The 22,412-nt window shown below is 39.5% G+C and overlaps 1 protein-coding gene across 1 annotated transcript; it reads right to left on the bottom strand.

Moving 5' to 3' along the window:
• Positions 1-12,041: 12,041 nt before the first annotated feature.
• On the bottom strand, positions 12,042-19,613 carry LOC120742242 (DNA damage-binding protein 1-like; the record flags this gene model as incomplete). The annotated part of the gene is made up of 4 exons (XM_040045427.1): positions 12,042-12,709; positions 14,873-14,996; positions 15,721-15,823; positions 19,406-19,613. Coding segments are annotated over 4 exons (519 nt in total), but the record flags the coding sequence as incomplete, so codon positions are not given.
• Between the last annotated feature and the right edge of the window lie 2,799 nt (positions 19,614-22,412).

Raw genomic sequence — 22,412 nt, 5'->3', positions numbered from 1 at the left:
ACACCTTTATCTAAGTTTCCTCCAAAAAAGAGGAGGCACAATCCAAAATATTCTATCACCAGAGAACAAAGTAAGATAAATGAAGTTTAACTTCAGGCTGTTAAATTCTTAAAAATGCAAATCCAAAACAGACTAATATGATGCAGCACAGGGTGTCTTTTGTCCCCTCACTCCCAACTGGTGGCAGCAGACGGCTGCAGATGGAGGTTTCTTCCTGTTAAAAGGGAGTTTTTCCTTCCCATTGTGACCAAGTGCAAGACTGTTGGGGTTTTCTCTGTACTATTGAATGTTTTTGCCTAAAATGGCTCAGAACCTGCAATCATACAGAAACTAGAAAGTATTCTAACCCTGGTGGTGATCATTATCCTCAAACTGCAAAGAAAAAGAAAACTGACAGAGTGAAAAACGAAAGCTTTAAAAATTAATAATTAAATAAAACAGGCGTTTTTTGTTTTAGGGTTTGTTTTGTTTGTTTTTAAGAATATAGTGCACGTTGAGGCAACTCTTGTTCTGCTCTGGTGCTATATAAATAAAACTGAATTGAATTAAATGTTCTGCGTGCCAGATGTTAAAATGTGTTGCATCAAAGTGTTAAAAAAAAAAAAAAAACCTCCACAATTACGTGATTTGATTAGGATCCTCTGTATCCCACATCGGCATTCATTCACCCAAACATTACACCTACATATGATCTTGCTCCAAAACCATAAGAAATAACCTGCTGCTGCATCATCCTCCACTCCTCTGGGATGCTCTCCATTTGCTTTTCTATTTTAGAATCTGGCTGCAGGGGGAGATGCTACTTCTGGCCCAATCATGGCCCACTTTCACTCGCTGGCTCACAGCTGATGTTCCAGTTCATCCACATTCCTACAGGGGATGATAATAGTAAGATAATCGAGCAGTAATTAGGTAACACTTAGCGTCAACTCACTGTGATGTATTACTTGACTCTGGGGTACAAAAGTGATGTTGAGGCACCGACTAATGAAAAAAAAAATCATTATTATATAATTTCTGTGCCAGTTCATGATTCATGAAGAAAGTGGTGAGTTTGATGAGTCACAGATATTTATGAATAAATCAGAACCTCCTCAGTTGTTAATACTGCTCTCTGATCGCTGATTTTTATTTACACATCTTTGCTAGAAATTCAGTGACTACTTACTAACATTTATTATTGATGCTAACTCGTCTAGTGTATTTGTGTGTGTGTGTGTGTGTGTTATCATTTTAAAGTGCTTCTCGCTGTCTGTGATGTTGCCTGCCTCACATTTGAGCCTCATACCTGCCAGACATTTCCACTTCACTATGACAGCAGTCCCAGTTGGCCAGGGTGCCTAGACCTTTTTTCCCCCCACAGCAGCATCTCATCACAGCAAAAGCACAGGTGTAACTGATAATATTAAAAATGACTGCATTTCATTTCATTGAGCCTGTTCCAGCGTCTTAGTATTGTGTATGCTGGCTCTGTGTCACAGCTCTCTGAGACACTCGATGGAACTGATCCACCATGAATGAAATTTGTTCACCAGTGCTTTCCCAGCTGGCCCAATTGAAAATAGCTGTCATGGAAAAGAAAAAGGCGAATATAACAAATTTAACTGATTCACTGGAAAGACGGCACTTATAATAGTATTTCATTGAAAATTACTGATTTAATCTACTACGTGTATCTGATATTTTCCCTTATCATGAAAGGGATGGCTTATATTTAATAAAAACAACTTAACTGCAGCCGCTGAAAGCTCATAACTGTATCTGGATATTGTGCATCATGGCTCACTGTCATGGCTCATTGGGAAACAGATATGTAGTAAGCCAATTACATGGCAGCAACTCAGTGCATTTAGCCACGCAGACATGGCCAATGTGCTGATGTTCAAATCAAGCAAGAGACTCTGAACATGGCATGTTTGCTGGTGTTGGGCTGGTCTGAGTCAGCGAAGAACAGGTGACTGATGCTCCAGTTTGCTGTGGCTCTCCAAAGCTGGGCAACAGAAGGTTGGAAAAAGGTTACCTATGAGTCTCTATTTCTGTTGCCACGTTCAGATAAAAGAGTCAGTTGACCCAGTGCAAACATCATAAAAGCGTGGATCTATCCTGGCTTGTATCAATGGTTCAGGCTGGTGGGGGATGTAATGGTGAGGGCATTTTCTTGGCAAAGTTATTTCCCCTTATGTTTAAATATTTCACCCTAACTGAGTGTCACGGCTCATCAAGTCCATCCCTTCATGACTAAAGTGTATCCATCTTCTGATTCCAGCAGGATGTTATCACTAAGCTCAAACTGGTTTCTTGACCATGGCAGTGAGTTCCCTGTACTCCCTGTAAATGGGCTCCACACTCATCAGATCTCAATCCAACAGAGCACGTTTCAGATGTGGTGAGAGATCAAATCTGCAGCAACTCTGTGATGCTATCGTGTCAACATGAGCCAAAATCTCAGAGGAATGTTTGAAGGACCATGACGAATGCGTGTCATGAAGAATTAATGCAGTCGTGAAGGGAACCTAGTATAAGCAAGGTGTACCTAATGAAGTGGCTGATGAGCGAATACACTTGACTATGTGAGCGTGTTAACATCTGCATCATTCCACATGTAGTAGTGTCTCTGTGTATTGTGATTTGTGATCATACAGTATGCATTATCCTATCGTGTAACACAGGGTTTCTGACTCATTGAGACGACTTTAAAAAGGCTTCAAATTCTAAATAATTCCAAGTATTTATTCCCATCTTGTGCTTCAGTGAACAAAATCTGTGTGGTCAGACTTTAAACCAGCCATGTGAGGTAAAAAGTTTGACCTGGCAAACTCCCCTGCATGTGGTCATCAATCAAACTCTGGCTGGGGTCCTTTAAATCGCCACTGATCAACTGACATACCAGATTGCAGCGCAGTTTGTAAGCAGCAGAAAATAACTTTGGCTTCAGTAATTTTTTCTTTACATTTCTCAAGCTGAGCGTGAGAAAATACAAACCACACAGCACTGACTATTTTAATACTGCTCCAATTGCTTTTCCACAATGTGGGCTTTGTGTAAATTCTGGTTTACAATCCAGAACAACTCTTCCTCTCTTTACGCTGAATTGTGATGCCAGCACTGATAATACTGTCTCGGTGCATTAAAAGGACACGGCAGAAGTCTGGGGACAAATGAAGAGCTGGGGGGTTTCTGCGCAGAAGAATATATGTCCCTCGCATTGTAAAATGTCATTTTTTAAAAAGCAGTTTAAATAATTTACGTATTTCATTAGCAGACATTTGTGTTTGGTAAATAATATCAGATTACAAAGAAATGCACAGTATTTCTATTCATTTGGCTCCCTGTTAAGTCCAAAATTGAATTTAAAAACCTTCTCTTAACATACAAGGTCTTGAATAATTAGGCCTTATCATATCTTAATGGCCTCATAGTATTTTATTATCCAAACAGAGCACTTCACTCTCAGAGGTAGAGTATTTAAAAGTAAAATGGGAGGCAGAGCCTTCATCTTTCAGGCCCCTCTTCTTTGGAAATAGCTCCCAGTTTGGATTGGGGAGACAGACACCCTCTCTTTTGGGATTAATGTTGAAACATTTCTTTTAGATAAAACTTATAGTTACGACTGGACTCTGAATTATCCCTCAGTTACTCTGCAATGGCTGCTGGGGGTGTTTCTTCTTTACTCTTGTTACTACTCTCATATGTTCACACAGCACTCTGCACTTAAACATTAGTTGTTTGCTCGCTGCCCTAGTGTGTTTTTTGTCCCGCCTCTTACCCATCCCCCACCCTGAGCCTGGTCCTTCCTCTTAAAAGGGAGTTTTTCTTTCCTGCTATTGCAAAGTGCAAGCCCACTGGGGGTCATCTGATTGTTGGGGCTTTTCTCTCTTTATCTTATGACATAAAGTGCCTTGACTTGACTGCTGTTGTGATTTGGTGCTATATAAATAGAACAGAATTGAATTTGTGACAAATACAGTAACAGGAGCATAGATTGATTAACGTAAGTGGATTTTCTAGTTTTCTCTTGTTCCTTGAACACAGTGGATGTTACAGACAGCAGGGAGCTTGGAAATGTCTAAATGATTGTCTTTGAACAGAAAGATCAAATATAATTTAGCTTCCAGTTTAAAGAATTTGCTGAGATTCCCATTTCAGAACCACACATCTTTGAAGCACTTCTTTATTTTAGTTATTTATTTTTAACCTGTGTCAGAAGATAAATTGGAGACGGCACAGACTGCCAGTGGCCCACCAAAAAAATCCTGCGGTGAGGTCAGACGACAGAATCAATATAAGATGAACCAAAAACAAACTTTTCCTCTGTCGCGAGCGGTTAAAACTTTCTTCATGTCGCTCTGTGGCTTAAAATGTGTCTCAGCTTCACTTCCTGTTGTTCACATATTAAGATGATGTGGTTCAGAGATCATTTACATAAAGGTTTGGCATACTTAGCTGATGAGCAGAGCACCTTCAGGTTTTTGAGTACTGCCTTCCATCTGATATAAACGTTTAAGGAGACCCTTGAGCTGAGTGCAAGCAGGCTCACATGCACAATTTAAGGCAGATGTTAAACTTTTATATACCCTTAAGTGAGAAGGGGTCACAGCTTTTGTCACAAAAAATAATTCCTAGACATGAATTCATAGAATTGTCTTATTTGCAGAGCAGGCAGGGTCCGTCTCCACCGGGCTGTTTAGACTGCAGCACCTCGATGAGTGCATGGACGAAAATGAAAATGTGTGCAGACATTTAAGATTCCCGGTGGAGAAGTCATGCCAGCTTTGATGCTTCCACAGCGTTTCTCCTAATGCCCCAGTTTGCTGACATGTCTTGACAAAAATGTTGAAATGTGAATGAGCAGTCGCGTCCTTCTCGGGTTGAATAATAAAGCAGAAATCAGAAAGTCAGTCAATCAGTGGAGGGCTAAAGCTGCTGAAAACTCAGCCTTCTTAGGGTTTTCTGGAGTTTTTCTTTTTTTATTGTTGTTGTTGTTGTTGTACAATTTGGTTGCAGCCATGAACACAAAGCCAACGCCACAGGAAGCTGTGTGATTCTTGTTTGTCTCCCTGCTGTTGAGCGAGTGCACGACTACTACCAGATTACAATCTCCGCATGGTTATCAGAGAAAATCGGTGTTATCAGACACTTGCCTCCAGTCAACTAAAAATAAATAAATAAACTGAAAAAAAAAAAAAGATTTGCTGCCTAATGTAGGGCACCTCAATTTGAATATTTCATGCAGTACACCCGAGCATCAAAACCAGTCCCATCTGAAGTTAACGCGATTAGAGGCACTGCATCATTAACACAATCGGGCGGAAATGATTGTGCAGGGTGTGCATTAGTGGTCTCAAGAACAGTTTTCCATCAAATTTTATCTTCAGTGTAATTTCACGGCGTAAGCTGTGCTCATTTCTGCCTCTAATTTAAGAAAGAGATGGCTGCTCTTATCACTAGTACACAGAGGAGCACTCATCGTTCCTTTTGAGTTGGGCTATCATGTGTTCCGTGCATTTGCCTGAAATCTTCACATCACCCTGTCAGCGTTCGCACACGTCTCCATCTTCCTACGCAATTACGGATAATTGTGGTATTGGAAAGGCAAGAGAGGAAAGCAACACTGCAATCTTCTAGTAATCCAATTCCACAATAGTTCTGCAGGGTGTAAAAAATCTAAAAGTATTAGTGCACATATTTTTTTTTTCTTCCCAGCAACACAATGAGAAATTTTTTCAGTATTTTGACATTTGAAATTTTTCAAAATTACACCTGGAAGGAATTCATTTCGTATTCCGGCAAACAAGATACCTTGGGCCTGGACTGGGATGTAAGACGGAAATGCTGAAAGGACAAAGAACAAAACAGCTCTGATCACAAGCTTGCAGAAAGGAGACAACAAACGGGGCACGACAGCCCCTCAGCTGCAGCAGGACAGGAATGGCAATAATAAATTATGTGCCAGAAAGTAGGGGCTCCCTGCCAGGGTCGAAAGCATTAACCATGCTGTTTAGAGTCCATAAAATAGTCCAGTTGTGCGCTGGAGGGGGAAACACGTTTATCTGGGGACAGTGTGGAGTCCCGCTTGCTTGAATCTGTGACAAAGACATCAGGCTTTTTTTGGAGACACGAGTAACCACAATATGAAAGGCAGCTGGTGCAAAAACGTGCAGAGCTGTCAAAGGAAAATCACATGAAAATGTTTTGGTGGTTTCAAACTGGGTTTCAAACTCAGGTGCAGTGCAGAGTTTCCCAACCTGAGGCTGGAAAAGTGTAGGCGGAGAGGTATTGGCAGCGGGAATGAAAAGGTTCACATGTTTAAGTTTGACTAACAAGAAGGGACACCTCCATTATCACTTCTATTTTTCAATGAACTTTTCTCTTGTGAGAACCCAAATTTGTAGATCATTGAACTGCTGCATCATAAAGTCTGAAGTATCTGACCGGGACGTCTGTGTAGAACATTTGCTGTCATTTCTACAGAAACCTCACGCGTTCTTTCAAGAGACAATCCTGACATAATTCTCCATCCAACTATTAGTGGCAGTTATCAGGTCTACCACCTAATGCAACATCATTAGTGCCTTAAACACTTTAGACACCGCCTGAAGATATATGCTGTTATTGTTCATAATTCTTAGGCAGCAAATCTCAAGAATTAGTTATGATATTTATTTTATTTTTTCCCCACCCTGAGTTAGAAATCTTCACTTGCGTGCAACAAATTCACCAGTTTTATTCCTGCCTATACTCTGGAGGGATTTTCATGGAGAGGGTTCTTATATCATTCAGAGGTTGAATTATAGAACTTTTCATTTATGGAAACATTGTTGCACAAGAAAACGTTAAAAATGGATCACTAAGCCACACAGTTGGTGCTGGATGATGAGGTTTTGTTTTGTTTTGTTTTACTACAGAGTCACAGTTTGGGAAAATCACATATATATATATCAGAGAAATGTAGTATGTGTTCCTGACTCACAACTACAGAGACCAGCAAGGGTAACCTAAGAGTAAGGACTAAAAACTAAAACTAAAAGTGTGCTTTAGCAATTTAATCAAACTATGACACTCGAGGAGTCTGCTGAAGCTCTCTGGGAGGGATGTTTTGAAGCCGGGGGCACCAACATCAAAGACTCAGTCACTTTTGGCACCGGGAATGGCCGGGGGGGGGGCTCTCTAGCTCTGGCTCAGTGGGATTAAGAGCGGCCATATGTAGCTGGGGGCCAGACCAAGCGGAGGTGCGAAAAACTTCTCAGTGAAAAGAGTCAGCCCTCCGAAACAGAGCTGCAGGGCTCCTCTGAGTACACCTGTTTAGAATCAGCAGATAACCACATGTCAAAAAATCTGAAATGAAATTATCTCTTTGAGCCTCCCAGCTGCTCCAGCAAAGCTGCAAGTTTATGATATGAGAGTGCAGATGTAATGGACAGTTGCCAGAGGTGGTTCTACATGATTGACCTTCACCCATTTAAAGGAGAGTGTGATACGTGAAAGAATATCACCCATCAGTGATGGGCAGTGCCTTGCAGGAGGCCTTGTATGCAGCTTGAAGCCCATCATGGGGTTAGAAAGAGTACATGAAGGTAGAAATGGCTAACAAGCCACATGGGTCCCTCCACATACACGTTTCTTTTGGTTATTTTTTCTGCTGCGTATTGTTTGGTGTTATTTATAGTAATTTGAGTTCAGAGTTCACAGACGAGCCTTCAAAATAGAAGAAGTGGAACTTTTCTCAGAAAAAGAAAAACAGCTGCTGTTGTTCTAAAACTAAAATCATTAGCTGAAAGATGCCAGAACCTGCTCAGAGCTTTAAGGTCAACATGATAAACACATGGGTTAATCATCACAAGCAGCTCTTTTTATGTTACACACCAGTATGCTAATCTTTTCTGCTGTTGACATAACATATTTAACAGTGCCGCTTTAAGGTTGTGCCTTTTGTAGTTGAAGAGCTGATTTTAGCGTGCATGTTAGGAAAGGATAAAAATGTCTTCCTTTGGGTTTTATGAAGACATCTCTAAATCCAAATGTATTTGATTTACAAGTCTGAGGTCAACACAGTGATGTTAGCCTACTGATTCTCCTCTGCTTTAACTATGATGCAGTGCTGCTGGGTGGCAAAGGAAGCAGTTTTTTGTGCAGCGTATGACACAGTAGACGTGCCATAGAAGAAAAAGCACCGACCCACTTAATAGCATTAGGGTCATATCAGCCTCAATCCAGCACAAGGCTTCCGCTGGACTGTCTCAGATTTGCATAAAAATGTATGCAAATCAAATTTATGACAGAAAAATCTCTTTTTTTAACAAAATAATTCCACTTAGAGGTTTGAGTGATAGCAGCGCAGGTTAATCCTGACTGTACAAAGTTGTAATCATATTTAAATACAACCCCAGGTGAAGAACAACACATGACACATTGCACCATGTCATTAATTATTTAACAAACACTTAGATCCAGCTTTAGCAGCCATAATCATTTTCTTTATGCCTTTATCAGTTTTTCGCATCATTGTTGGGGAATTTTGGCTCACTCTTATCTTTACAAAGCTACTTCAGATGGTTAAGATTTGCAGGAATTCATTTAATCACAGTTCTCTTAAAGTTCCATCAAAGTGTTTTAATCGGGTTGGACTTTGAGTTCATAGCTGGGTCAATGACTGCAAAGTGCCCAGGTCCTGTGGCTCCAAACAAGCCCAAATCATCACCCCTCCATCACCGTGTTTGACAGTTGATATGAAGTGTTTGTGCTGACATGCTGCGTTTGGTTTTCTCCACACTAGCCACTGTCCATCATAGTCAAATGTCTCCAATTTGGCCTTGTTTGTCCAAAAGGACACTGCTCCAAACGTCTTATGGTTTGTTCAGATGCAATTATTTTTTTCAGAGAAAAGGCTTTGTTCTGGCAACCCTACAAAGCCACTACTTGTTCAGTCTTTCGCTAATTGTATTCTCATGAATTTAACAGGCTAACTGAGGTCTGAGTCTGAGAGCTCTTAGGATCTTTTTGCAGTTTCTCTGAACATTGCACAGTTTGACCTTAGAGTGAATTTGCACTTCTGGGAAGACTGGCTGCGGCCTTAAATTGTTTCCACTTGTGAATAAAATCTTGCTCACTGCAGAATGATGGACTTCAAATTGTTTAGAAGCGCCCTCATAACCCTTCCCAGATTGATGGGAAGCAGCACATGCTTCTCTAAGATCACTGCTGCCGTCTTTCCTTCTTGACATTATGTTAAGATACACCCAAACACTCCAATCCAGGAAACTGCTAACACGTCTCCTTTCTTAAAGGCGCTCACATAGCTGATGATCAGTTAATAAGAGACATTTAATTAGCAGCACCTGGCTCCAACTGACCTCCTTTACTTGGTTTCTCACACGGCGCTTCTGAATTTTGGATGAATTTTTGTTAAATAAGTCATGGCATGGTGTGGTATGTCATGTGCTGTTGTTCATCTGAAGTTGTTTTTACATAATTTATGTTTGAATGTGCCCTGATACATCAAACCTTAGAAGTGAAGGAGTGTGTGCTTTCTTTCTGTGGAAACGGGGTGAACTTGCTGTCAAAACATGCAAAGCCATCGTACGTAGTCATGCTTTCAGTTTTATGGTTTAATGGTGACAGATTTCCAAAACTCTTAAATGTAAAAAAAAGCGAGTAATTATGCAGGCTTTATGGAAACAGCTGGGGGTTAAAGCCTCCATTATTTATTACAAACTGAGATGAAGTGAGACAGATTTTAGACATAAACAAATCATTAAAACTTACATTCAGTTACTAAATACAATGAGCCATGGGGCTCTACACAGCCACCTTAAAGCGTTAGAGTCTTGGTTGTTTCAGGGGTTTTTTTTGCCCTGTTGTCTGAAAGGGATTAGCAGAGTTTTCAATGAAAAATGCATGGGGATGTTTTTTTTGGTTTTTTCGCTTGAACCTCAGGGCTGATTATTTCTTTTAGTCCTGAATATTTCATGTTATAAATGTATTTTAACATAACATGTGAAAGCAAGCAAGTTTGCAAAGGCTTAAAATATTTAAGATCAGACATAATAGTTCAGAATATATTTGTGTGTTTTAAACTTTTAGTGAGGGCTGACCGCTTTGTTAACATTCGGGTTGAGGATGGACACACCCCTGGAGATCTACAAGGGGAATTATTATTTAACGGTGGAACAAAACACTGGGTCAAAGCGCCACATTAACCATTTTAAAGCTTAATATCTTACAGCAATGTTGCCTGGAGTGCTTTTTTATAAACCTTGCATTAACATTAAGAATGAATGCTGTGATATACACTGTCACATAGGGGGCTGACACTGTGTCCTGCTTTCTGGTATGTCCTTGGTAAGGCATCAGTGTAGTGTGTATACACACAACTTACAACATGTGACTTACACAAAATAAAAAGCAGCAGTACTCAGAGTGATATGAGTTTCCATCACAGAAAATTGAATCCCCCATCAGTGAAAACAGGTACAAATATTGAGTTGATGTATTATTTTTAATGTCTGCACTCTAATTTGATTTCTTTGTGACATGTACAGAGGTCTCCAGTGAACTCAGAGTACAGTGGGTGTGAAGATGGAGGCAGAAGCAGAGCAAAAATGCCTTTGGATGGTGACAGTGGGACAAAAATAGCTCAGGAGAATTGGCAGTGGACTTTCGCTGCCAGTCAGTGACCAGTTTCCTTCAAAATCTCAGTGGAGAGAATCATTTCTAAAAGGCTGGTGCGCACAGTCAGCCCAGCAGTATTTCCATCTGTAAGACCTTTGATACCTTCAACAGGAGACGCCGCTTTATTCCAATCTGACATTGTTTACTGAAGATGAAGAGGAATGTGCACACAACATAAATTAATGAGATGCTTGAGAATACAATGCACAGCAGCATTCTGAATTTCAGCAGGTCTGATAAAGAAACACAGATGAGACTCTGCGTGCTCAGTACACAAACAGATTTACTGTCCCAGAAACACTTTTTAAACCAATTTTTCTTTATTTTTTTTGGGGGGGGGGGGGCAAATTCACTGCGGCTGTGGCGCTGACAGTAGCGAGTCAGCATTAACTGCAAATAAAACCCAAGGAGCTGTATTAATTTGATGAACGAGGCTGACTGCAGAGATCGTAGAGGGCACCTTCTGGAAGAATATTAAATAGTTGTACATATAAAAACGGGAAAAGACTCGACTCTGGAACCTAAATAAAAACAGTTCCGCCTGAATAAAGAGGCTATAAAGTTGTACGTTAAGAGCCGTGCCAGCCGAGCAGTGACATTTTTAGATTCTTTACATAATTATAAGTATTTATACTGCAATATAAAACCCTCCATTTAAGGTAAAAAGTACTAGCAATGTGCACAATTAAGCAGCACTATCTATTAATCTCTGATATCCTGGTATTTCAGTCCCAGTCTCATGTTTTGTTTTAGTGTTGTTTGATGTGAAGCACTTTGTGATTCATCTTGAATCTGCTCTTTAAATACATTTAAAAACTCAGTTGAAGATATTATTATTTTATCTCAACTGATTATTCCTTATCGCTTTTTAACAAAACAATGAAATTAAAGAAATTGCATTTTCCCATTTTAAAAGCTGGAATCAAAACTGTTTGCATCATCAGCCCAATGCAATTTAATTAAAGCTTAGTTATTAAAGCTCAGAGCAGCAGGATCACAGCACTTTGGCTAAACTGTAGATAAACATGTCAAAATGATGCAGTTTAGTGCATGTAATGTTCAATATGGGTAGTTGAACTTATTAGTATAATTGTATTTTATCAGTTAGCACCAACCACAAATAACAGACAACGGGGATGTCTACATCTTTGCAAGTAAATTGCTCATATTAAACCTATCAGCTGCAGAGACTTTAGATTTGTTAATCCAGATGAGCTCCATGAAAAGCAAGAAGTTTAAACTAGTATGCAGAAGTCTTCATGAGTAACTCTAATTATTGACTTTTACATTAATTACTGACAGCGGTAACCTCGATTGATGCAGTGCACCAAGGCTTGAGTTTGAACAACAATCAAGAACCGGAGATAAAGATGTGAAGAGTACTAAAGCAAAGTTTATTAGAATTAACAAAGAAAACATCACAAAGACAAAATATCTATAAATCTATCTTATTTTCTTTGTCATACAGCAAGTTTACTCCAGACTTGACGAATAAACTTGGGAACTGTAAAGCAGTCACATTTAAAAGGTGGGGTGTAGACAATCAGCTAACCTTAAACTGTCACAAACATCCCAGAGAACAGCTTCTGTGTGAGGAAAATCTCTGGATTTTTCCTGTTTATATTCCACACACACACGCACTCGCACACACACAAACAAACGCACGCACGCACTCAGACCAGTGTTTTCACTTTGGTCTTTCTGTTGTTCAGACAGGATGCTACGCACTTTGCCTGGAGACTCTCGTCTAAATGAAGAGTGCTACAGTCATCGTGTAGCACCTTCAGGGTCTCAACAGGTGACAAATTATTGAAGTCTGGCAGATGACCATGCGCACATTGTTTATTTATAATTATTTACATATCTGCAAAAAAACCAAACCGTTCCCTTCGTCAGCGTCTTCACTACGCCTCGGGACCGTCCCCTCGCTCGGCGGGGCTCTCGATGCCACTGGAAACTAGTGGATCCTTGTCAGCTCCTCTACTATCTTAATCACCTCGTCCACTGTGGCTTCACGCTTCATGCCGCTGCCGTCATCGATCTGAAATTGAATGACACCGAGCTATGAGGCTCCAATACTGAGACAAACCCCCCCCAGTGCCACTCAGCCTCACTCCTTCACCTGCATTTATTATTTCACTTGAGTGGACATGAAATGATCTTAAAAGCTTCTGAAAAAAATTACTCAGTGCTTAGTTTCTGTCAATTTTTTTTATTTATCTATTATTATTATTATTTTATATGATTGCACTTAATCTGTGTCATTTTTTTCATCACTTTCTGCTGCATGCAGAGGCTCTTGGGTTTTCCTGCTGTGAACCGAAACTTCTTTCTACTGGGATTTAAATGATGGGCTTTCAATGAAAGTGCAAGCAAACAACACAAAAGAACTGATTACATTTTTTTCTTGGACTATGTTTTTTTTTTTTTTGTCTGAATATGACTAAAATGGATAAGGCTGGATTCCAGAGTCTTCTTTGGACAGAGTAAATGTGATGGCATCACTTGAGCTTCATAAAGCTGAGATTTTAATGGGCTTTTTTTTTTTTTTTAAAGCGTATTAAGATGCTAGGCTGCTGAAAAACAAAACAAGAAACTGTTAGTTGCAGGCTTAATTTTTTATATCAAATATGCAATCAGTTTTTAGTGTACCTATTTTTAGTTGCACAGAGACACCAGTGAGCAGCTAACATTTTATTTTTATAGCAGTGATCCAACTTTAGCAGAACCCTGGCTTTAAACAGGCGTCTCCTGGCAAACAAACCATCCAAATACTTTGGACTGTCTTTATTGGCTGCTCTCGGGAGGCAAACAGGGAACAGCCTTTGTTTATCAGCTAAAAGTGTAATTTTTTTTTTTTTTTAAATGCAGTAAGGCTAAGAAGACACACAAAGCAGTATATTATTATTTGTTTATCTGCCAAAATTTATTTTTCCACCTGTTCTGCTATGAATGTTATTTCCAGTTCCCAGTCAGATAATAAAAACTGTCCAAAGAGTCATTCAAAGTTCAGCGTCGCTTTAAGCCAAAAAACCACAAATACAAACTGCATCCTTCTTCACCAGCTGCTCCGGTTGGACCTGTTGGCTTCTGTCACCCTCAGTTATTACACCAGCTTTCATATTTGTTTGTTCACTTGAAATTTACTAATAATAATATGCAACTATACTAGAGGGAACAACACTGAATTTACTTCAGTGATATAGATGCAAGTCCATCTCTGCACTCGAGCTGAGTACACATGTCATAGAGAAGAGAGCTGTCTCACAAACCTAACACAAAGTATTTCTTTACACCAAAATGGCACTGCCTGCAAGATTTCCAAAGCAATTCAAGTTCCTGTTTTAAAAGTTATGATACAGCTGCACACCCGGGAACAAAGTGTAAAATTTCCCGAAGGAGCCTCAGACTTTCAAAACAACTGTGGAGAAAGAGCCTCCATATTACTGGCAGGTACGTGCTGGAGAAAGTGATGGAGGCAGGAACAGACAGGCTGTAAGCTAAACACTAAACAAGCACGGGCCTGATGCCTCACTGCTCTTTTGAACATAATACAACTTAAATATGAAAAGAGACGTGAAGACAGAGGTTTGGGAGGCGGTTTAAGATTGGACTAGAGCTGCTATAAGACTGACGAGGCCAATCTGACAAGCTGCAAGCGCTGGCAGTGTTTGTCGTGAGGAACTGATGCTCTCTTGGTAATCACTGAACGTTCCAGGAAGACGGGGATCCTGAGCATACTGACTATCTCAGTTAGCAGACTTGAATCCAAGTGAAAAGATTTGGTGGGATAAAAACAATGAGCTTTTACAAATGAGGCAGATGGAAAACAGCAATTATAGACAAAGGCAATCTGACTAAAGTCATAAGGTTCAGAAAGTTTAATGTCTTCCTTAAATATACTGACTAATCATTTGCAGAGGCCAGCCCACACTTTATATGTGTAATCAGTGATGACAGTACCGAGGGATGTACAACTCTTTCTTGTACTCAACTAGAGGTCATAAAGGGAAAAGTCATCAACAAACTGTTGGCTTGGGATGAATAATGACTTCTATTTTGTTTTACAACATGTTATCACTACACTAAAAACACCAAGCGGACTCTAAAAAGACCTCTGTTGGTATGTTTTTGTAACAATGTTTACTCATCACTTGAAAACCATCCTGGTTAAATGTAGATCCGAACGGACATGAGCTCCTACCTGCAGAGTGCTGACAACCTCCTGCATCTTTGCCCGGCCGAGATCCAGGAAGCTTTCAATGAGGTCCCCGTCAATGAATCCCGTGGCCTGCTCCGTCTTTCGCTCCGTGTGGAAGGACCTCCAGGTGCAGCGCAGTCAAGGAAAATCAATACAAGGCAGCTGCTTCGCCTGAGGACAGCACCTTCGGTACAATAACGCACATTTTACCTCAGGCCGAGTCAACAGATATTCACTATAGTGAGAAAGCAGTCTAATAAAAGCAGCACTGCTCAGAAGACCAGAGAGAAAAGGTTGGTTGAGTCACCATGTTACTGCTGAATCCATAACAACTGTGCAATGCTTAATAATACTTTGGGGAATGTATTATCTAGACTAACATGCCTGGACAAATCAATGAAATCTAAAAAACAGAAAAATGCCCTTCACAATTTCCTAAAACCAGAGGAGATTTTCTTAAGCTTAGTTTTGTCTGACCAGCGCTCTAAAACCTAAAAACAAGCCGTTGCAGTACGTCAGTAGAAGATCAATGCAACCAGTAAAACCTCACATTCGAGAAATCAGAAGTGGCTCAAGTTTTGCTTAAAAATGATAAAATAAGTCACAAAAGACTTCTTTTGCCAACTGCTAAATTGCTTTAGTTTAAGCTGTAAATACAAATCAAATGATGAGACAAAAGCCTGTGGAGCCGAATACAAATTTTTGCACACTTGAAATATCTATCAAACAAATCAAAGCCAATTAAAAGAAAACAGTATTACTCCTCTCGCTTCTCAAACCACAGCTGCCAGTGCAGTTCACCTCCATCTTTCTGACAGATGGCAAGCGTACTATAAAAGTAAAAAGGATATAAGCTGTGCTCGATTTTTCCCACGCTCTTGATGACTTTGTTGAGGCGGTTCTGCAGGTCCAACAGGAGGCTGTACCAGCCCTCGGACAGGGATGTCACCAGACCTAAACACACAAACACACACACGTTAGTCAAAAACACAATGGAGGCGTTACAGATTTTCACCTCGGCAGTCTTTTGCAGCAGATGGGAAATACTTCTGGGTTCACATCAGCGAGAAGAATTTTAAGGACTAGATTCATAATAAACTCATAACAGCTGTATAATTAATAAATCAAAAGATCATTAGTGTGACTGCAATCTCCCTAATACAAATTTCATGCTTGTATGCTGGGACTATGTTGGGTGTAAAGAAGCATGATTTCAATAGTTCAATAATTTAAAAGATTTCCAAACGGTCTCATTTTGAGACCGACTGTGCTGTAAATATTGTAGTCGCACGGTTTTGGGGGAGTGGTGCGCTCTTCTCTGTGCTACAAATTAAAGTTCTGGCACACAGAGTGGGCTACTCTAACGCTCTGGGGAAGTAATGTGCACTCAAACTGACTGCCACAAAAAACAAAACAAAACAAAAAAAAGCAACTTGTGAACAAAGAGTTGCACTGATGTGCAATGCAGAACTTATTTCTGTGTCTGCAAAGTCATGAAAGTGCTTTGGGACATGAGCCTGGAGGATAGCAGGGCAACAACTAACTACTATAATCATCTATTAATCTGATTAGCTTTGACTGAGAAATGTCAGAAATAAAAATGTAAAACAAAACTTGGAGCAACAACTTGATATTAGGCACTTAACGCTTTTATGTTTAATAAAAAATGCTAAAGTGGATACGCTGTATGGCAATGTGATGGAAGCCTGTGCCGTATGTGTCAATAAACAGTAAATTCTATTTAATATGCTTTTTGTGTTGCAGTGCCTGATGTGGAGCAACAGAGAGACTATAAAAGTGTTCCAAATAAAAGCTGCAGAAAAAAAATGCGACATTATTTTTCTTCATCAGAGGGTTAATGAAAGGTCTTTGATCATCAGTCTACCCTCTCCTTCTCCCTTTTCCACTGGAGGATTAGTGCCAGCAACTCAGTGCACCCAAATACCACATTCTGCATCCACAGTTCTGGATGAAAAAAACAAATGAATATGCATTTTCTCCTGCTGATCTTCTAGGAACTTGTATGTAAATTTGACTCATGGCTCATCATTTGCATGTTGTCTTGTTTTGTTTAACAAACAGTCAGAAATTTTTAGATAGAATATATATATGAAGTTGGGGAAAAAATTAAATCGAGTGGAATAAATAGATAGAAACTACAATTTATTCATTTTGGCTTCATGCTAGAAAAAAACATATTTTGGAGGTTTAGCTAAAAGTGAATCAAAAAAAACTAAATAAAACATTTTAAACTTCATCACACTGATTAAGCTCCGCAACTCCTTAGAAAATACTAACATATAGTATTCTCTATTTGACTAATAACAAAAGTAAAAGATTTAGAATTTACATTTTTACATTTAGCATTGAAAGACTGTTCCTAAAGCTCTGCCTTTCCCAAATAATGGACTCTCCCGCGTTACTTCAATCGATCACAATAATCTTCCCATCTAAGATTACCTACTATCCATTTTCAACAAGTTTATTGCAAGTTTATCTGCTTGTTTGTTGCTATCTGGCTGGAATAATCTTGCGGCCTTGCAGCTTCTTTCCAGTAATGTCTAATAAATCAAAACATCTCAGAGCAATAACCCTGGCAGAGGTATTTATCTTCATTAGACACTGAAGCTCATTTTAGTTTACCAGCTCCTGTGGAAACCTTTAACTGGAGCGTACAATGGAAATTCTCGTATCCTGTTAAACTTTCTTCTGACACTTTTTCAGGAGTCAGAGAGAGAGTGCTGAGGGGAAATTATGTGCTCTGGGAGACCAAGGGGTGAAATACTGCTGTGTCTGAATGTTGTGTGCTCCACGTTTTTCATCCCTGCCTTCATTACTGCCAGGATGAAAGTTACTAGTTTTAATCTGAGTAATGAGGTGTAAACTGTGATTTCTTTTCCTTTCTTATTCCTTTCTCAAATGGAAACATTAGTTTTAAAGAAATGGCTTTGGAGACGTTTGTGCACTGTCTAATTAGCCGGAGGAATATGAAAACACTGACAGTGACTGTAGCACTGCAGAGCAGTCATTTGCTAAAGGACTGTCATTGTGAGATTTTTCACTGGATTTATTTATTTTTTTTCTTTTTAAATTTCCTACCTAATCTGTTAGAAAACTGTTCACAGAGATACCTGTGGTTTATTCTGAGCAATGGAGGCAGCGTTTTGAAGCTTTTGATCAACAAAAAATATGCAGCTCTGTAAAACAAAAAAAACCACCTGGCTGTAATAATCTGCTATTGTCTTAAATATCACGGCGCCGCCATTGCGTGCAATAGGTCGGCAGCCTTATGAAATTTCCCCTTGTGGGACTAATAAAGGTATATCATATCACATTTCAAAACACTAGAAAGAGGTAAGAAAGAGAAACCAGGTTTTTTAAATTAAAACTCTAAAGACTTGTATAATTCTTCTCATTATTCATCTACATATGCTGATCAGCAAAAACACAGAAAACACAGAGGTGAAAAGATCAACATTGAGAATCTCACTAGAACTGGTTAAAAACAAAAAGAGAGAGAAAAAAAAATGCTGCCTCTTAGACCGTGTCCTTTCCTGGCGTATTTCATGATGCACGCCTTACTGCTTGAAAAGAAAAGAGCCTGGGTGCTATAAACTGGCCTGTCCAGACCAGTCACCTGAGCCAGTAAGAGAGAAGATTTCTCTCTTAAACCTACAGCAACTCCTCAGTTCATCAATAAAGAGCGTAGCAAGAAGAAGAAGAGGGAGATTCAATAAAGTGCTCAACATCTAACCTTTGACAGCATTAAATTTAAAATGAACTGTATTTCCAAAAACAGTTTCATTTGATTATCTTTTAAAATTAAACACAGGGTTAAAATGAGCTTGTTCTATTTACATCTTACACCACAGAATAACTCCTGCTATCAATCCTCTATTGAATAACGATGGAAACTCTCAGCAGTAGCTACTACAAATAAATCCATGCTAATCTATAAAACTGGACATTACTAATGAGTGGGAAAATATTCATATTTTCCCATTTAGGTGAAGTAATGCTAAAAGAGAAATTTCAGAAGTTAAAAATCAGATTTAGCCAACAGTTAGATGACTGGAGCCCCTGACTTCTCAGTGCATCTTTGCACAAAGGCTGAAAAACAAGGAGGGCGGGGATAAATCTTGCCTGGCTCTGAAAACTATCTACCTCCCGTCACTTCCACTAATTAACAAATTATCTCTCATTTGTCTGACCAGGACAAAAGCCAAGGTGTAAGTAAAGTTTTGGAGTGCTACATGCTGAAAAGTTACTTGGCTGGGAGCCTCCACTCAGTTCAAGGAAACCAGTGGACAGTAGGAAGTTCCTACTGCCAGCCAAGAAACAGTGCACTGTTTGTCTTTGTGTAGACTGAGAGGCAGTGGGAACTAAATATTGCTACCTTTGTCACTTGGCATGTAGTTTCCACCTCTTCTCAGTCTTGGGAAGCTAAGCTAACTAATACTGGCTTAAGCTAAACTAAGCTAACTAATACTGGCTGTAGGCTTACAGCGATTTGTCATTTGTCATCAGTGCACTTACCAATCATGCCATTAACCGTGCCAAAGAGCACTGAGCCCTGGGTGGGTGTGGAGCTCTCGCCGAGGTTCTGCAGCACCAGCGAACCATGGCAGAAGACATTTACAAACTCCCCAAGGTGAAACAGCCCCACTTCCTGCAGGTGCTGACGCTCCTCGTCTGTGGTGGCCGCACTGACCAGAGAAAGGACGGTGGGAGAGAAATGCAAAAGGTGGAGAGTGAGGGATTATAAACAATAAAGAATAAAACATGTGAGAAAAAGAGTTGATGTATGAGCAAACAGGAGAGAAAAAATAAAGTGCAAAAACAAAGAGAAAATTATGTCAAGGGAAAAATGTAAAAAAAAAAAAAAAAAAGAAATTATTGGGGGACAGACTTGATCGATTAAACAAAACAAAAAACAAGGGGGGCAGAGATATTAGAAGCGTTAGAAAAGGTCAGAGAATGATAGAGAAGCAATGGATAAAAGGGTGAGAAACGGGGGAGAGCAACAGGAAGAGAGATGTGACACAAAAATAAAGGTCAAAAGCATTGAGAGGTCCAGCTTGATGTAGAAGGCGGATAATAAGCTGGGACATAAATGTAGCACACTCACTTCCAGATCACATCTTTCTTACTTAAGTCTTAAGTCAACACTTGTTTTATAGCAGAATTACTAAAGAGAGAAAGGCAGCAGAGTGACTAAAAGTTCACCGCTGAGATAACTTCCAAAACAAATGCAAGGACAATTGCTGCTTCATCACATTCACTCCAGTGATGGTGCTCTACAAAGTTAAGCAATTTAACATTGTAACTTATCAGGAGCTGCCCAACACCATCTGCTACTAGGGCTGTGCGATATGACCAAAATCTCATATCCCGATATAAGAATTCTATCGTCCGATAACGATATAAATCACAAAAATTTAACATTTTCTGTAAATTCTGTGAATCTCGGGCAGCTCGACTTGCGTGAAGTGTTTCCAGCTGAGTGTCCTTTAACCGGAGTCGAGTGTTTTAACCGATGCATGAAACTGCATTTTTAGACATAAGTTGTAACGGCCGCCGTTTTCTTTGTATTTATTACATGGCGTGCTGCGGGTTGCCTGTTCTAACGTTTGAGTCTAAGGTCTATTTTTTAGCACCTGGCGGCTCTTTTTTACTTCTCATCCGTTAATATTCTGCTCTTTCACGTGATTCAGTTTATTTTGAAAAGTCTCAGCAGGATCTTGAGCTTTATTGTGAAAGGTTTATGTGGAACATAAACAAGCGGACACGCGAAGGTGTTACCGTCGCTGTTGCTAACCACAAGGCATAAAAACACGCACTTGTCCGTCAGTAGTGTGGTTATATTAAATAAATATATATATATATAAGAGAAAGAGAGAACTTAAGAGAGAAATTAATATAATTAATATAGCCACTACAGTGACCATCAGAACGATGAAAAAATATTGCCGTAAACAGTTTATTTTGCGACACCACGAAACAAACGATAACGTAAAATGAAACGATAGACGTTTTTATATCGTCATCCGATATATATCGTTATATCGAACAGCCCTATCTGCTACCATGTTAAATTACTTAGTGTTAAGCATTTACTTTATTTTCAAAGATTTCCTGGGAAAACTAGCTACTCAAACTACTTTTGTGCTACACCTGATTTATGTTGTGTCACTACTGTTGCACTATATTGTTCCTGCTGCTAGCAACTTGTTTCAGTAGATTCACACTTCAAATTAGGAAGTGTGTCATCAGGGACAGTAGCTCATTGGAAGAGGCTGGAAAATGTCCTTCATTTATTTACACTTATAAGTGCTGCTTCAGTTCAGTATTTTTTTTCTACATTGCCAGAAATATCATTATCACACCTTTCTTGAAATATTTCAAGATAGGTATTACAGTATAACCCCTACTGCTCAACACCAAACAGAAAGCAGAGATAGTTTGCAACTAGCTTTTGAATGTAATGACACATTCAACAGATAAACAGCTAGATATTTACCTTAGAAGATAAACAAGATTAAAAGTAAATATTGGCCTTATATTTATCTGTAGTCGTGTGAACCTGTATTCTTTGTAATGATCAATAGGGGTCATCTTAATGTGTTTATCATCTCAAACACTAATTTTCAGTCATCTTTAACACAGCACGGTGATCTACTTTGCCAATTAGACTCGTATTAACAGTAAAATAGATGATAAAGCATTGTTTAGGGCATGTTTGGCTTATTGCTGGAGTTGTACATGATCTAGCATCCTTCATTTAAAATAAGCCAGTGAGCTCACAGTGCAAATACTTTGAGTTATATATAGTGTCCATCATAGACCCAGTTCAGGATCCTCTATGCGCATAATCAGCATGAATAGAACAGATTTGAAAAGCATTTTTCATGCCTTTGTATTCAAGGACATTTCATGTTGCTCGGGGCTTGAAACATAAAAGCAGTATGTTTGGAGTCAGCACTTCTTAGCTCATAGATAATGCAGTATCTGCTTGGAGACAAGTACTACCTTTGTTTTGCCCAGGACCTCTCTGGTGTTTACTGTTTTCTCTGACATATCTTACGTTTGTTTGTTTTGTTTTTTAATTATTTGCTTTAGATTGCCCGTGACTTCAATCCTAACTGGATGAGTGCAGTGGAAATTCTGGATGACGACAACTTCCTGGGGGCGGAGAACGCCTTCAATCTGTTTGTCTGCCAAAAGGACAGGTGAGGAGGAGCAGTATAAACGGTGCCGTGAGTAGTTTTGCACATTAACGTGAATGATTCCTGTAAGCATTACGGCCCCATTACATTTTCCATTGAAGTCAACCATCAAAAAGTTTGTGTCAACTCCAACATTTATTCACTGAAAGCAGTATCATCTTATTAGGAGGGTGTTTTTTACCGTGAGTTGCGCGGTACTTTGTAGAGCACCATCACTGGAGTGAATGTGATGAAGCAGCAATTGTCCTTGCATTTGTTTTGGAAGTTATCTCAGCGGTGAACTTTTAGTCACTCTGCTGCCTTTCTCTCTTTAGTAA

This window comes from Simochromis diagramma, unplaced genomic scaffold, assembly GCF_900408965.1.
Source record: "Simochromis diagramma unplaced genomic scaffold, fSimDia1.1 OVJJ01000079.1, whole genome shotgun sequence".
NCBI lineage: Eukaryota > Metazoa > Chordata > Actinopteri > Cichliformes > Cichlidae > Simochromis > Simochromis diagramma.
The sequence above is the reverse complement of the archived record's forward strand: the minus strand, read 5'-3'. Positions and strand labels throughout refer to the sequence as shown.